This window comes from Trifolium pratense, linkage group LG3 (genome assembly GCF_020283565.1).
Source record: "Trifolium pratense cultivar HEN17-A07 linkage group LG3, ARS_RC_1.1, whole genome shotgun sequence".
Taxonomy (NCBI): domain Eukaryota; kingdom Viridiplantae; phylum Streptophyta; class Magnoliopsida; order Fabales; family Fabaceae; genus Trifolium; species Trifolium pratense.
In genome coordinates this window covers 13056170-13073493 of record NC_060061.1, presented here as the reverse complement: position 1 = coordinate 13073493, position 17324 = coordinate 13056170, and the positions used below count along the sequence as shown (strand labels likewise).

At 32.0% G+C, this 17324-nt stretch overlaps 1 protein-coding gene across 1 annotated transcript; it reads left to right on the top strand.

Annotated features, from left to right (window-relative positions):
* Positions 1-11857: 11857 nt before the first annotated feature.
* Positions 11858-14073, top strand: LOC123917667 (isoflavone 2'-hydroxylase). Its single transcript, XM_045969443.1, has 2 exons — positions 11858-12815; positions 13245-14073. The coding sequence occupies exons 1-2, from the start codon at positions 11925-11927 to the stop codon at positions 13848-13850; spliced, it is 1497 nt and encodes a 498-aa protein (XP_045825399.1). The 5' UTR covers positions 11858-11924; the 3' UTR covers positions 13851-14073.
* The last annotated feature ends 3251 nt before the right edge of the window (positions 14074-17324 follow it).

The following is a 17324-nucleotide window of genomic DNA, read 5'->3' as shown; positions in this document are numbered from 1 at the left end:
AAAATTCTATATCTTTAGTCAAAAAAAAAAAAAAAAAAATTCTATATCTTGCTAAGAAAAAATATATATATCTTTCTTCTCGATCATATGAGAAAATTTCCAAGCATATCAGTCTTTCATAGAATTTTTTAAAATAGGCTTGATTCCTTAAAGATATTTTAGGTTTCACAATGATCCCTTAAAGAAAAAAAGATTAGGATTGGTCCATTAAAGACACATCCGTTTCTCAATTGGTCCTTTCCGTCAATTTTTACAAAAAACGTTAGTTTTAGTAGACTGAATTGTGGATGTCATTAAGTGTAAGTGGTCCACCAAAAACCTTATTAATTTTTAAAATTTTAACCATTGGAATTTTTTGTTATATTTGGAGTTAAAATTTAACAGAAATGACCAATATGACAAAAATATGTGTCTTTAAGGGACCAATCCGGGCCTCTTTTTCTTTAAAGGACCAATCCAGACCTTTTTTTCTTTAAGGGAACATTGTAAAACCTAAAATGTCTTTAAGAGATTAATAGACTAATCAAGCCTTTAAAATATTTAGTCCAAGTTTCAATTTTTCTATAACTTTAATATATGCATATAAAAACGTATATGAGATGTCATTTTTTTATTTTATTGATAGACGAAATGACAAAGTTATCAAAAACTCACATATATAAAGTGAAGGGGAAAGGATACTCTCCAGTGCAGTTTTCTATCCAGTAACATATCAGCCTTACATTTTATTATCACTTCAATTTTAATTTTTTTATTTAAAAAGTGAATGGTTGGATTCCACACTGAAATTTTTTTTTTCTACCCTAACAATTACTCCCTCCGTCCCAAAATATAAGGGAAAATTGGTCAACTAAAGTTAATGTATCTAGTCCAAATTTTTAACCAAATACATCAACTTTCTTTGACCAATTTTCCCTTATATTTTGGGACAGAGTAGTATACCTTTACCCCAACAAATAATTTTTATTTCCAATTTTATCCTTTTTATCATTTGACTTAATCTTTTTATCAAAGTTTTTCGGTATTCAAAATTTCAAACCAGAACAATTGAAGAAAAGAGATCTGGTATTATTTTTTTTCACAGTAAGAGTTCCGGTATGTTATAAAGAAAGAGATCCGGTATGTTACAAAGCAAATCAAATGGAGATAGCTACCGGAAAAGTTCGAAAAAGAAATCCGGAAATTTTGCCACGGTTAAACCGTGGCTAAACACATTAAAACTTTGGCTAAAATTCAAGTATAAAAAAAAAAATAGTTGCAAGTATAAAAAGGCAGCAAGTGTGAAAAAATTGATTCACACATATATAGAAAGCGCAGCAACAGTAGAAGAAAAAGTGGCATGGGTGAAGTGTTGTAAATGTTATTTGTTTTGGGGCTTTGGCTGAAATTTTAGCGATGTTTAATTTAGATAATTTTTGTGAGTAGTGTGAAATGGACTTAAATCTCATTATAAAAGCTAGTTTATAGGGTGATGTCCAAACATTCCGAAAATTTGAGTAATGCGGGACTCAAACAACTCCAACATTCACCTTCACGTCTAGCGTAAGCAGGGGCGGATCTAAGATTTCTTTGTTTTGTGTGGTCAAAATTTATTAGCATAAAAGAATTTAAATGACAATCTTGAATTCAAACATTGAAACATATACTATACATGTTTTAAATATTTGGTCATTTTTAAATTTAGCACATAGATTAAGAAATAATAAATATTGAAATATTATGTTAGTTTTACTCTTATTTTTTATTAAAAACAATTCATTTAATAGATGTTTTTAGTTTTTACGAGGAAACAAAGGGTAAAATATCATTAACTATACTTTGGTTTTTTAAAATAACTAAAATTTTAGGACAAAAATAAACAATTAGAAACAAGGGGAATATTAAAAGTTTAGTATTCTCTTCACTATATTTAACATTAAACTTATGCAAGTGGAATAAATTTACAACACTAAATAATTGTAATCCTCTTTAATTTATCATTTTTTTGACATGATATGTATTTAAATATGACTTTTTAAAATAAAAATAATGAAAATTATGACCCATAAATAAAAAAAATTGTGTTTTATTTTCTAGATGAACTTTTTTTTAAACATACCTACGAAATAATCATTCAAAAATACAAGTTTTCTTAACAGTAGAGATCAAAATTGACTGCATGATAATTTTTTAGGGATTAAAAATTTAATAAAAATTAAGTAAAGACTAAATTTAAAATGTTACTATTTTATAGAGATAAAAAACATATTTAACTTTTTTTTTTGTTTAGTACGTAGCCCAGTAATTAGAAATTTCACTTTAAAGATGAATAAGTGGAGTGTCCGGAGTTCGAACTCTGACTCATGAATAATATATGCGATGTCTCAACAAACTGAGTTAAGGTCACCGGGATAAAACATATTTAACTATATATATATATAGCCACAGTTGGCCTTAACATAGGTCTGTCCCTGAGCCTGATCTTGTTTTCAATTTTCACATTCCAATCCTTAATCCAGCTGAAATGGATTTGAATCTCATTTCAAAATCTAGCTCAAAAAGTGAGATGTCCAAACACATTTATACACTCAAAAATCCAGAAACCTGAGCAATATGAGACTTAAGCCAACTTCAACACACCCTCATATTTAGCGTGAGCCTGAGTTCAATTTTCATATTACAATCCTCGGCCGGACATTGATACACGTGAATTTTGACATACCTCTCCGTTAGTTTGAAATAATTATTTGTTTGTGAGATTTATTTTCTTGTTATAATTAAGTTTTTATTTTTGGTTAAGTAGCCTAGTGATTATAAATTTCGTCCTTAAAATAGATAAGTGAGATAATCAGAGTTCGAACTCCGACACTTCATATTTTTTTTAATAAGTTTTATCATAGTTGATAATTATCTTGACGTTTTATTAATTTTTTAAGATGATATGAAGATATTGGTCGTACTCATTTTTCCGTCAATTTTTTTGATTTACTCATTATTAATATTTGACTACATGATTTTAGAAAATTGTATATTTTATTTAATCTTATAGTCAATTTAAAACACTAGGTAAATTTTTTAGTCGTTTGTTGAAATCATTAGTCTCTCTTCTACTTTTGATGAGGCTATTGATAGTTACAAAATTATAATTGTTTCGAACATGATTTCAGCAAATAGTATTTTTCCTTTTTAAAGAATTTTCCGTTAATTTTTCACACAATAGTATTTTTAAATTCTTAGTGACATTATTTATGTGTTTATTCAAAGCCTTTTTATCTTTCTTTCTTTTATACTTTGGAAAGACCCATATTTGACCAAGTGAGATGGCATATGCTTTGTGAGACTTGAAAGAATTGCGGTTTCGTGAGATTGTCACATCACATGCCTCTACCATTATACCGGAGTGACAACATAAAGTTAAAGTTATCTGTTCCTTAAAAAAAAAAAACATAAAGTTATCTGTCACCAAATCAAATTCTCTTAAAAAATAAATATAGAGATGAAGAAATAATTATAAGCAGATAATAATAATATATATATACACAGTCGTACATATACGTGTTAGCTGTTAGGATTGGTTAGCTTGTATGTTAAGTAACTAGTTGCAGCCTAAGCCAAGCCAAGCCTGCTGGCCTGCAGATGTGCGCACGCGTGCCTTGGCCTGGCCTGCCTTGCCTTGCCTGCAGGCTTGCTAGCCAACTGGTTGGCTTGGATTGCAATCTATTGTACCTTGCCTATAAAAGGCCTCATTGTGAATGAATAAACTAGCTGATTACTCCCTAACAACAACAATTGGTATCAGGTTCTCCTATTCTAGGGACATGAGGAGAGAGAAATTGCAATTTCTAACCAAAATCCGTTACAACCGTTTTAGCAACCGTTTTCAGTTAGATTCTTCTTCGTTCTTTCTCATCTGAAGCTTTCTTTCTTCATCAATGGCGGAAGAAACGAAGTATAATCACACAAAAGTTCCTAAATTTGATGGCTATTACGAGCATTGGGCAATGCTAATGAAGAATCTCATTCGATCGAAGGAGCTATGGAGCTTAATTGAACCAGGCATCACGGTGGCGCCACCTGATGCTACAGCTGAGCAATTGCAAGCAATTGAAGCGCTCAAATTGAAAGACTTAAAGGTAAAGAACTATCTCTTTCAATCTATTGAGCGTTCCATTATGGAAACGATTCTTGTTCGCAACACATCAAAAGATATTTGGGATGCTATGAAACGCAAGTATCAAGGATCCACAAAGGTGAAACGTGCTCATTTGCAAGCATTGAAGCGAGAATTTGAAGTTCTTGAAATGAAAGATAATGAAACAGTTGAACAATACTTCTCAAGAACTCTTGCAATTGCAAATCGCATGAGTGCTCAAGGTCAAACACTGCAAGAAGTTGAAGTTGTTGAAAAGATCTTGCGATCTTTGTCTTCAAAGTTCAATTATGTGGTTTTCTCTATAGAGGAATCAAATGATGTTACAGCTATGTCCATTGATAGCCTGCAGAGTAGTTTGATTGTGCAAGAGCAGAGAATGAAGAGACAGATTGAAGTAACAGATGAACAGGCTTTGAAAATCTCTAATCCTGAGAAAGGAGCTGGTAGAGGGAGAGGAAGAAACAATGGTGGTAGAGGTCGTGGCAGGGGAAGGCAAAACAAAGAATTTGTTGAGTGTTTCAAGTGCCACAAGCTTGGACATTATCAGAGTGAGTGTCCTGAGTATGAAGGTAATGTTCATTATGCTGAGTACAATAGTGTAGAAGAAATGCTACTCATGTCAAGAACCAATCAAGAATCAAAAGTCAATGCAATTGAACCATGGTATCTTGACTCTGGATGTAGTAATCACATGATAGGTCATCAAGATTGGTTTATTGATTTTGATGATAGTTATAGAGATTCAGTCAAACTTGGTGATGATTCAAGAATGGCTGTGATGGGAAAAGGCAATGTGAGGTTAAAGATTAATGATTTGGTTCATGTGATTACCAATGTGTACTTTGTGCCTGGATTAAAAACCAACCTCATCAGTATAGGCCAATTACAGCAGAAAAGAGTCACAGTTATCTTCAAAGATGATGTTTGCAAGATCTATCATGAAGAAAAGGGTTTGTTGTTCACCACTGCTATGTCTAGTAATAGAATGTATATGGTTTCTGCAACTGTTATCAACCCTAGATGTTTGATGTCTGCAAAACAAGAGTCAACTGTGTTGTGGCATGGAAGATATGGTCACTTGCATTTCAAGGGATTGAACACCCTTTCCAAGAAGCAAATGGTTAAGGGATTACCAGAGCTGGAAGAAATAGAAGATAATTGTGTTGATTGCTTGGCTGGTAAGCAATCCAGAGACTCTATCCCAAAACAAGCAAATTGGAGAGCATCTGCAAAACTTGAATTAGTTCATTCAGATATCTGTGGCCCTATCACTCCTCAGTCAAATGGAGGAAGCAGTAAGGAAGGGATTAAAAGACAGCTAACTGCAGCCTATACTCCACAGCAGAATGGAGTATCTGAGAGGAAAAATAGAACATTGCTGAACATTGTTAGAAGTATGATTCATGCAAGAAATGTTCCAAAGAAATTCTGGCCTGAAGCAGTCAAATGGGCAACCTATGTGATGAATAGAAGTCCTACACTTAGTGTAAAAGATATGACACCAGAAGAAGCATGAAGTGGGAGGAAGCCATCTGTGCATCATTTCAAAGTTTTTGGATGTGTGGCTCATGTGCACATTCATGACAGTCAAAGAAAGAAGTTAGATGACAAGAGCAAAAAGTGTGTTTTGCTTGGTGTTAGTGAAGAGTCTAAAGCATACAAGCTTTATGACCCTGTTGAGAATAAGATCATAATCAGTAGAGATGTGATATTTGAAGAATCTAAGAGCTGGAATTGGAACAAGCCAAAGAAGCCAGCTAGAACTGATGATGATTGGGAGGAAACTGAATCAGCAAATAATAGTGATGATGAGAAGCCAGTTGATGCTGATGATCAAGCTGATGATCAATTTCCAGCTACCAACAATGAAAATATGGTCAATGAAACATCTAGTGATAGTGAAGCTGAGAGAAGCTCACCACTTGGTCCTAGGATAAGAAAGCCCTCAGTAAGATTGAATGACTATGTAACTGGTCAGGCTGTAGAAGTAGATGAAGATGAGTTGGAGCTGCACAATCTTGCAATGATTAACACCAACAATGATCCAGTTTCTTACAATGAAGCAGTTAAACATGAGGTTTGGAGAAATGCAATGGATATTGAGATGGAGTCAATCAAGAATAATGATACCTGGGAGCTCACTACTCTACCTGCTGGTTGCAACTCCATTGGTGTGAAGTGGATTTACAAGACAAAGTATAATGAAAAGGGAGAGATTGATAAGCACAAAGCAAGACTAGTGGCTAAAGGATACACACAGAAGCATGGTATTGACTATCATGAGGTCTTTGCACCAGTTGCTAGATGGGACACCATCAGATCCATTCTAGCATTTGCAGCCAATAATGGATGGAAAATCTATCAGCTAGATAATGGTATTGACTATCATGAGGTCTTTGCACCAGTTGCTAGATGGGACACCATCAGATCCATTCTAGCATTTGCAGCCAATAATGGATGGAAAATCTATCAGCTAGATAATGGTATTGACTATCATGAGGTCTTTGCACCAGTTGCTAGATGGGACACCATCAGATCCATTCTAGCATTTGCAGCCAATGATGGATTGAAAATCTATCATCTAGATGTTAAATCTGCTTTCTTACATGGTGAATTGTCATAAAACATTTATGTAAGTCAGCCATTAGGATATATCAGCAAAGACAAGTCCATGTTGTATAGATTGAAGAAGGCATTGTGGATTAAAGCAAGCTCCAAGGGCTTGGTACAGCAAAATTGAGTTCTATTTCAGCACAGAGAAGTTTGAAAAGTGTCCATATGAGCATACCTTATTTGTCAAGTATGGTATGGAGAATGAGATTTTGTTGGTAAGTTTGTATGTAGATGATTTGATCTACACTGGGAACAATCAGAAATTGATGGATGAATTTAAGTCATCTATGAAGAAGAAGTTTGCTATGACTGATTTGGGAAAGATGATGTTCTTTCTTGGTGTGGAAGTTCATCAAAACAACAATGGTATCTTCATTACTCAGCAGAAGTATGCAGCAGAAGTTCTATCTAGGTTTGGTATGGAACATTGTAACGAAGTAAGCAGTCCTATAGTGCCTGGTTGCAAACTTGTCAAAGAAGAAACTGAGCAAGGCACAGATGCAACTGTCTATAAGCAAATGATAGGGTGCCTAATGTATTTACTTGCTACAAGGCCTGACTTGGCCTACTCAGTATGTTTGGTGGCAAGATTCATGGAAAGGCCAACTGAGATGCATGTAACTGCTGTAAAAAGGATTATGAGATATCTGAAAGGTACTTTAGGGTTTGGAATTCAGTACAAGTTTAATTCCAAGTCTGGTTTGTGTTTGAAAGGGTGGTGTGACTCAGATTATGCTGGTGATTTGGATGATAGGAAAAGCACTACAGGTTTTGTGTTCATGTTGGGAGGTGGTGCTGTTTCTTGGTCTTCTAAAAAACAACCAATTGTGGCTCTGTCAACCACTGAAGCTGAGTATGTATCAGCAGCTGCTTGTGCTTGTCAAGGGATATGGCTGAAAAATGTGTTGAATTACTTGAAGTTGAAGCAATCAGAGTGTATCATGATCTATTGTGACAACAGTTCCTCAATAAAGCTTTCAAAGAATCCAATTATGCATGGAAGATCAAAGCACATTGATGTCAGGTTTCATTTCCTTAGAGATCTCACTAAGGATGGAGCTATTGAATTGGTTCACTGCAGAAGTGAGGAGCAGTTAGCAGACCTGCTCACTAAGCCTTTGAAGTTGGAAGCTTTTTGCAAATTAAGGGAGGGCTTAGGCATGTGTGATGTTAGTAGTCTTATACATTGAACATTTGTGTTGTGTTTGTATGGGTTCAATTAAGGGAGGGTATGTTAGGATTGGTTAGCTTGTATGTTAAGTAACTAGTTGCAGCCTAAGCCAAGCCAAGCCTGCTGGCCTGCAGATGTGCGCGCGCGTGCCTTGGCCTGGCCTGCCTTGCCTTGCCTGCAGGTTTGCTAGCCAACTAGTTGGCTTGGATTGCAATCTATTGTACCTTGCCTATAAAAGACCTCATTGTGAATGAATAAACTAGCTGATTACTCCCTAACAACAACATTAGCAATCCAGAAGCCTGCGTGAGTGACCAACACAAGTGATCGGGAGAAGAAGATATATTCTTTTTTCTTATAAAAATTTAGGGTGTGGGGAGTTATATATTCTTTTTTAAAAGAGTAAATATTTATTTTAGTTCTTGACAATTCTTTAGAGAGTTATAAAAATAAAATTTACATAAGTCTTTCATATTTTCATAATAAAAATTTATTTTGCCAATAAAATAAAAATGTCGGAGACTAAATTAAATTTTATCGAGCACTTAATTAAGCCGCCAGAAAAATTATTAACAATTAAAATGAATCATCGATCTATTATCTATTTTTTTTCGCCATAAGAGACTATTATATAATTTATGTAAGCATAACTCAATTGATAGAAATATTAAATATGTAATATGTATGGATCGATGTGTCAAATTGTTGTGGAATTTTATCCAGCTTCAAAAAGAATATTTATACTATATATAAAGAGGATACAAAATTTTTTGGTGTAGACTTTTCCCAATACCAACAACTATACTATATATAAAGAGGATACATTTTTTTTTGGTGTTGACTTTTCCCAATACAAACAATACCCTTAATTATATTTTTTTAACAACAAAAATATTTTATTAACGAACTCACCATATCATAAGACATGATTTTTTTAGCAGCAAAATTTTCTTATTAACAAACTCACTAAAACATATATAAGCCATTTTTTTTTAACATAAGTTTGTATAATAGACACAGACAGACGTGGAATACACCCTATCTGACCGCTAGTTATTTATAATTTAAATAGAGTACCCAAAAATGAATATTATATATAATTTAAATAGCGCAGAAAATGGTTGCTGAGACGGGTCGCTCAATTTCAAACTAATTCAATTAAAAACCACAAACCAATCCAAAAATTCAAAAACTGCAAAAAATCGAATAATTTTAGATGTATTTGAACGCCCTTTTGTAAAATTGCATGATCGGATCGAGTTTTGGATTGATTTCTCAAAACCGATCCAAACTGCATACATAATATTTATGTTTCTTTTTATTAGTATGATATATTATATTAACCTTTATTTTAAATTTTTATTGCTAGGATATTTGAAAATATGTTTTAATGTCTTACTGAAAATCAATGACAGGACATGCTAAATGTGTCAATTTCTTACTTAATATTTTTTTATCAGTTCTAGTAAAATAATTTTTTTAGTCACCTGCACCTGATTGGATCCGCCCCTGATTTTAGTCCAAAAAAAATTGTTCTTATTGCTTATATTTAAAATTTCATGTGGTTAATAATATTAAAAAAATAATAATATATATTATAATATTTATTATTTTATATAATAATTATTTTTGTATATAAATTTTACACCCCTGACTTGGGGTACCGGATCCGTCACTGTTACAAATATTTATGTATTATTTATTTAAAAATTGAATAAAATCGAATCAACTGAACCAAAATAAACCGCATAAAATTAGATTGAATTGGATTTATTTTTAGTAATCCAAAAATCAAACCAAACCAAATGCTATTTTCTCTTTAGATCGGATGACTTTTTGTTTCTTAACCGATCCAAACCAAACTGCGGATACCTCTAGTTCAGACTCTATAAAAAAATAAATAAAAAATGGTTGCTACGAACCAAAAAAGAAAAAGGAAAATGTTGCTATGATGCAAATGGTCTTTGTTGGCTGGCGAATTCAGTTTATTCTAGATGTTTTATATATATATATATATATATATATATATATATATATATATAAAACAATAATAGTCAGCAACTGTTTCAAGACGTTATATATGAATGCAAACTTCATGTGATGTGGGTGGGAATGGAGACAAATTCTGCATGAACAAAACTATTCAATTTGGCTTCCGGCCTTTTTTTATTTTATTTGGTATTTACCAAAATAAAAAAGAAATTCAATCGTCCATATATAAATTCTAATTCAACTGGCTGAAATGTCAAATTTATTTGTGTCGGATGTCACGACCAGAGTTCGAAATACCGATCACTCCATTTTGTATGTGTGTGAATTTTTAATGACTTTGTCATTCGTCTATCAACTAAAAAGAAATTCAATCAACTTTACACTGACATCTAATAAGAGACTCTGACCATACTCTTTAGTCAAGTTGTCGGGATTCGAAGATACTTTGACAATCTTTCCTTTCAAAATATTTACCATAATCGAAATTTAAACTACGATCCTTATACTTTAGTATGTGTGTGCATTTCAAATGAAAACCAAAACTTCACTAAATATGTAAATAATGAGTTGTGATAAATTAACTAACTCCAAGAAGGTACCAAAAAATTCTTCAGAAAATATTACACTAATTATAAACAACTAAATTAAAAACTTAAATATTTGTCCGCCTAACACTATCTGGAAAATCTGGAAATTCTTCAATCTCGATTTTGGTCAAAAAACAGCAACTAATAATTTCTACGAAGTTTTTCTGGCCACCTTTTAATATATATCAATATTTGCTGTTCAAAAAATAATAAAATAATGTCTACGAATTATTAGTACTTTGTCTATTATTATTACACCTATTGTTGAATAGAAATTAGTTTGGATTTGGAACACCAGAAATTTTGTGATATCATAGTCGTCGTAGAATTTTTTTTTTTCTTTTCTACGGAAAGTATGAGAAAATTCCACGCATAGTTGTACGACAAAATTGTTTGAGAAAATTCCATTGATGTTTAAATCTTTTAATAATTAGTTAAGCATTAAATCTATGTATATGTCAAGTGATCTCATTTTCTCAAATAAATATCAATTACATTGAGTAATTAGTTCTTACAATTAAACATGAATGCAAAAATACCTTAAATTACAAAAGAAATAAAATCTTTGCAAAACACAATGCCATAAATAATTGTAGCAATGTTATCTTCTCTGCCTATGCAAATGGGGCCAACAAAATAAAATATATAATCAGCCATGCACAATTATACGGGCATAATGCAGGATCGATTCAAATAAGTATTGTACGTGTATATTATTATGCTCTCACTTATTTATTTTAAGAGGAATTTTTCGGTACACATATTATGTGGATATACCGGTATATTTGTTGAAGTGGATGATTCTGGTTTACGAATAATATTTATTGATTTTTCTATATTAATACTATTTGTGGACCAATCACAATCATCCATCTAAACTGTGTACCGATACATATCCACATAATTATGTATACCGGTGTTCACCCTTAAAAGGTGTGAAGTTCTAGTCACTAAATTATTTAACAAAAAATTAAAATAATCAGGTATGTTAATGTGAGTGTATAACCCAGTTTAGTAGGAACATTGTCTTTAATAAGTAGGACCGAGATTCAAACTCAGATACTCTTACTTATTTATCTTAAAAGGTGAAATTCTAGTCCTAAACTATTTAACAAAAAAAACTAAAATAATCAGGTGTTACTAAATAAACAAATAAATAAATAATAATCAGGGATAAATAAAAGGAAAATTGATCTAGCCATAATTGAAGTCGTGGATTGGAATTTCGTGGCAACTCCCTCCCTCGTACTGATGGCAACTACACCTAGTGGTGCTAAGCAGCCCCCAAATACTAGTCTCAATAGTGCTGGCCTAGCTACTACGTACTCTATGTTCAGTTTCTATAAATACCAAACTTCATTTGCTATATCACTACTCACTCACTCATTCATCAATAACCAAAACCAAACAATAATTAACAAACTCAACAATGGGGATCCTTTCCTTTTTCTTCTACTCTCTCTTTTATCTTTCAATATTTTTCATCATAAGACTTTTGTTCCAATCAAGAAAATTCAAAAACCTCCCACCAGGGCCAAACTCTCTTCCCATAATAGGTGATCTCCACCATCTCAAACGCCCCCTCCATCGTACCTTTAAAGGACTCACCAAGAAGTACGGCAACGTGATTTCTCTTTGGTTTGGATCACGTCTTGTCGTTGTCGTATCTTCTCTATCTGAATTCCAACAATGTTTTACTAAAAACGACGTTGTCCTAGCAAATAGACCAAAATTTTTATCAGGAAAATACATTTTCTACAACTATACAACCTTAGGATCTACAGACTACGGTGAACACTGGCGTAACCTTCGTCGTATTACTGCTCTTGACGTCCTTTCAAACCACCGGATCAACAATTTTGCTGGAATCCGAAAGGATGAGACTCAAAGGTTGATCACCAAGTTGGCTGAAGATTCATCTACTAATTTTGCAGAAGTGGAACTCAGTTCCCGATTCTTCGATATGACGTTTAACAACATCATGAGAATGATCTCTGGAAAGAGGTACTATGGAGAAGATTGTGACATGTCTGATCTTCAAGAAGCAAGTCAATTTAGGGATATGGTATCTCAACTATTGCAATTATCAGGAGCAAACAATAAGACTGATTTCATGCCTTTTCTTAAGTTTCTTGATTTTGAAAACTTGGAGAAGAGAGTCAAACATATTGGAGAAAAATGTGACGAATTCTTGAAAGGACTCCTTGACGAGCAACGAAACAAGAAGGAGCGTACAAATACTATGATAGATCATCTTCTAAATATGCAAGAATCGCAACCAGAATACTACACCGATCAAATCATCAAAGGCCTCGCTTTGGTAAGTTATAAATAAAATTATTAATGTTTTACTACTACTACTACTACTACTACTACTAGTTAATGATCGATGAAAACATACAAATTTGTTGGATTTTGATTCTCTACATTCAAAAATTCCACATTCACCTACATTTAGTGCAAAAAAACTAGGAGAATGGAGAAAAATAGTATAATAGTTGGTAATAGTAAAATTGAACTTTAAAATAAATTAAATGTAAGTGAACATAGAACTTTTGATCGCATAGAATTTAAATCCAAATTTGTTTCATCACCTCACTTTGGTAATAATATTTTGAAAGTAATAGCATGACGTGATGTGATCTAGTTGGATACTGAGTATTCACTCTAACGTTAATATGTGTTAATTAAACTTTACTTTTAATGTTTTACTTGAAATAAAACTTATCAAATTGGATTGAAATTGTAGGGCATGCTTCTTGCTGGAACCGACTCGTCGGCTATAACTTTAGAGTGGACGATGTCTAACATTTTGAACTATCCAGAAGTATTGCAGAAGGTGAGAGATGAATTAGATACTCATGTTGGCCAAGATCGTTTGGTAGATGAATCAGATCTTCCAAAACTCACTTACCTTAAAAATGTCATCAACGAAACTCTTCGCTTATACACTCCTGCTCCTTTGTTATTACCCCACTCGACTTTAGACGAGTGTGTTATTGGAGGATACAAAGTACCACGAGACACCATAATATTGATCAATGCTTGGGCCATTCATAGAGACCCTGAAACATGGAGTGAAGCCACGACTTTCAAACCCGAGAGGTTCGACAAAAAAGGAGAGTCAGAGAAGTTGATTGCGTTTGGGATGGGAAGAAGGGCTTGTCCGGGAGAAGCCTTGGCTATGCGTGCGATTAGCATGACTTTGGCATTATTGGTTCAATGTTTTGATTGGAAACTTACAGGTGATGGGAAGATTGATATGTCAGAGCGAGATGGTTTCACCTTAACAAAATTGGTACCATTAAAAGCCATGTGTAAAACTCGTCCTGTCATCAACAAACTTCTCAAATAATTAATTCACTTCCCATGCAACGGTGTAGTAGTATATATAGTACCGTACGTTCTTTGAAACTTTTATTGATAATAATTTTATGTAATTTTTCTTGATCCAGTAAAGTAAGTACCGTATCAATTAATCTTTGCTCAAATGAATGTAATGTGCAAAAGTTATAAGATATCATTGTAGAACTTTTCTGAAACTCAATCTTCTTTAATAAATATTGGATGTTTTTGAAGGGGTCGGTTTCTAATCTCGAATTTCTCACTTTTCTACATTTCTATTGTGTGAAGAATATAGCCACACAATGTAATTCACACAATAAGAGTGCGGAAAGGTGAGAAAATATAATTCTTTATTTTTATTATTTGTAAGTAATTATTTAGCACAATTTTCCTTGTTTATTTCTTCATATTATTATTTTTTGGATTACAAGAGGACCAACGTCCGAAAAGAAAAAGAGACTACCATATAACAAGGCATGGGGTCCAATGATTGACCAGGTCCACTAAATAAAATTCACTAATATGACCATGATACTGCTCATATAAAATCAAAGTAGCAACTCCATCACCAACATGTTAAGAAGTCATATATTTTTTTTTTTGTTATTATGCTTTGTTATTTTAAAGCAAAACTTATTTTTTAGAATATTCATTCAATAACTGATGAATCTGGTTTATAATATAGTCTAAATTTATCAGTTGTTGAATGAATCTAATAAAGTAAGTTTTGCTTAATTAAGAACGGAGGGAGTACATGTTAGGAAGTCTCATATCAAATGTAAGATGATTTGAATATAACTTTATAAAATAGAGACAATCATCACCTTGTAAAATTAAATTAAGTCTAACTCCCAATTCTAAAAATACAATCACTCTTTTAAGTGCTTGTTTATATGATATGACAAACTAATAATTTCCCTTAGTCCCTCACATCGTTTCAACTAGGATGTTTAATTTTTCTAAAATTTTGTTTATTCATAATAGGTATAAATGATTATGTTTTATGGAAAAAAAAATTTAAAAAATAATATAATGGTTATAAATAATTAAATTGTGTTTTTTCTAGTAATAATTTTATGGGAAAAAAATATAAAAAAATTAATATAATGGTTATAAATAATTAAATTGTGTTTTTCCTTGTTATATGATATTCTCTAAAATACTATAATTGAAAATAACTTTCTAATTTATAAAAAGTAATTATTAATTTATTGAATTAGAATTTAAATATACCGGTACATTTTAATTTATCAATGTACCATAAAAATTTCCTAAAAGAAAAAATCAATCTGTTGATTATGTGTATACTAGTATGCTTCCTCCATCCCGAAACTTTGGTCCATTTAGAGTTTTGCACATAGATTAAAAAACTATGAAGATTGATAAGTTAAGTCTTTTTTACCCTTAATTTATTAAGAAAGAGAAAATTCATTTAATAAATGCTTTAACTTTTGTTTTGGTTTATAATAAATAAATACTTTAACTTTTATAAGAGTATAAATGATAAAACATTATTAATTGTATCTTGGTTTATTAAAAGAACTAAAGTTTTGGGACAAAAAAAAATTTGAGATGGGAGAGTAACAAAAAAATTTTGTCTTGAAGGACACCGATTCCGATCAATTTATGAGGATATATCGAAACATTTGTCTGAGAGGATACTACTCTTGAGTTGAAAAAATAAGAATTTGTCTTAGTAGTGTAACAATTTTGAATGTTGCTATAGATTTTTTTATTTATTTTAATTTTTGGATAAGCAAGGAATTCCAGTAAGGGGTAGTCCATTGAGACAGCACACCACACTCGTTATGTGATCATAAGTATTGACGGAATTTCAAAAAATAGTGATGCGATTAGAATTTTTTTACTGTCATTAAAAAAATTATATTGCATATTAAAAAAAAAAAATTAGCATTAGCATGTCTATCCGAGTAAAAAAAAAAACAGCAACTAATAATGTAAGGAAAAATTGGTAAAGAAAAACAACAACTATTCTCTATGTAGTCCAACCAAATATACATTAATTTTTTTTACTAATTTTTCCTTTTATATTATTGTGACGGATGAAGTATTAATTAATCTATAACAATATATAAAGGGGATAAGAGAGTTTGGGCTGGATTTTTTTTGGTCTATTTTGCCCTTAACTTCCTTTATGATTTTTTAATTATTTCATAATTGCCCTTAACTTCCTCTTTTTTTTTTTATGGTTTTTTCATCTATATCTATTCTATACTATATCTATAACAATATATCTATAACAATATATAAAGGGGATAAGGGAGTTTGGACTGAATTTTTTTTTGTCTATTTTGTCCTTAACTTTCTTTATGGTTTTTTAATTATTCCATAATTGCCCTTAACTTCCTCTCTTTTTTTTTATGGTTTTTTCATCTATATCTATTCTATACTATATATATAACAATATATAAAGGGGATAAGAGAGTTTGGGCTGGATTTTTTTTGGTCCATTTTGCCCTTAACTTCCTTTATGGTTTTTTAATTATTCCATAATTGCCCTTAACTTCCTCTTTTTTTTTTTTATGGTTTTTTCATCTATATCTATTCTATACTATAATATATAAAAAGAATACATGAGTTTTGGGGTAGAATTTTCATAATACCAACATTACCCTTGCTTTTTTTTAGTAGCAACTAGGGGTGATCGTATCCGAACCAATCCAAAAGTAAAACCGCAAATCGAACCAAACCAAACCGAAAACCGCAAAAACCGCATTTGGTTTGGATGTATTTGGATGGCTTTCTTACTGAACCGCAAACCGCAAACCGCAAAAACCGCAAAAACCGCGGATAACCGCAAAAACCGCATTAAGTTACTATTATATATTTATATTCCAATATCGTAAAAGAAAATATATTTATATTCCAATATACATGCCCAATTACCAAGTTAGTCGACCAAATTAATCGAACTTCAAGTTGTTTTTATTTTTTGTACTGAAATTTTATTTTGGTGTTGTAATGTTATTTTAAATAAACAAATTTTATCGGTACCGTGATGTTATTTTGAAAATTCAATTTTTTTATATATTTAAAATTGTAAGTTACTATAATGTTATTTTGGATAAATAATTTTTGTTGGTACTACAATGTTATTTTGGAACTTCAATTTTTTATTTTTTTTTAATGCTTAAAATTGTTCGGTACAATCGTTATGTTTTAAACCGCACCAACCGAACCGATCCAAACCGCATTGGTTTGGTTTGGTTTGGTTTGGATGACTTTTTAAAAATCAACCGAACCAAACCGAACCGCATGCATTTTTATCTCGCGGTTAGGATGACTTTTATGCTCAAAACCGAACCAAACCGCACCGCGATCACCCCTAGTAGCAACAAAAATCTTTTATTAACAAACTCACCATAACATAAAGCGTATCTTTTTTTTTTGGTACATAAGTTAGACACAGGCAGGCGCGGAACTGCCTGGCCCGCTAGTAGTACTATAATTGTCGTGACTCGGG

Excerpts from the sequence above, each read along its gene's own strand:
- LOC123917667 (XM_045969443.1), top strand. The coding sequence starts at position 11,925 with ATGGGGATCCTTTCCTTTTTCTTCTACTCTCTCTTTTATCTTTCAATA. Across the intron at positions 12,816-13,244 it reads TCATCAAAGGCCTCGCTTTG|GGCATGCTTCTTGCTGGAAC; the intron begins GTAAGTTATAAA and ends TTGAAATTGTAG.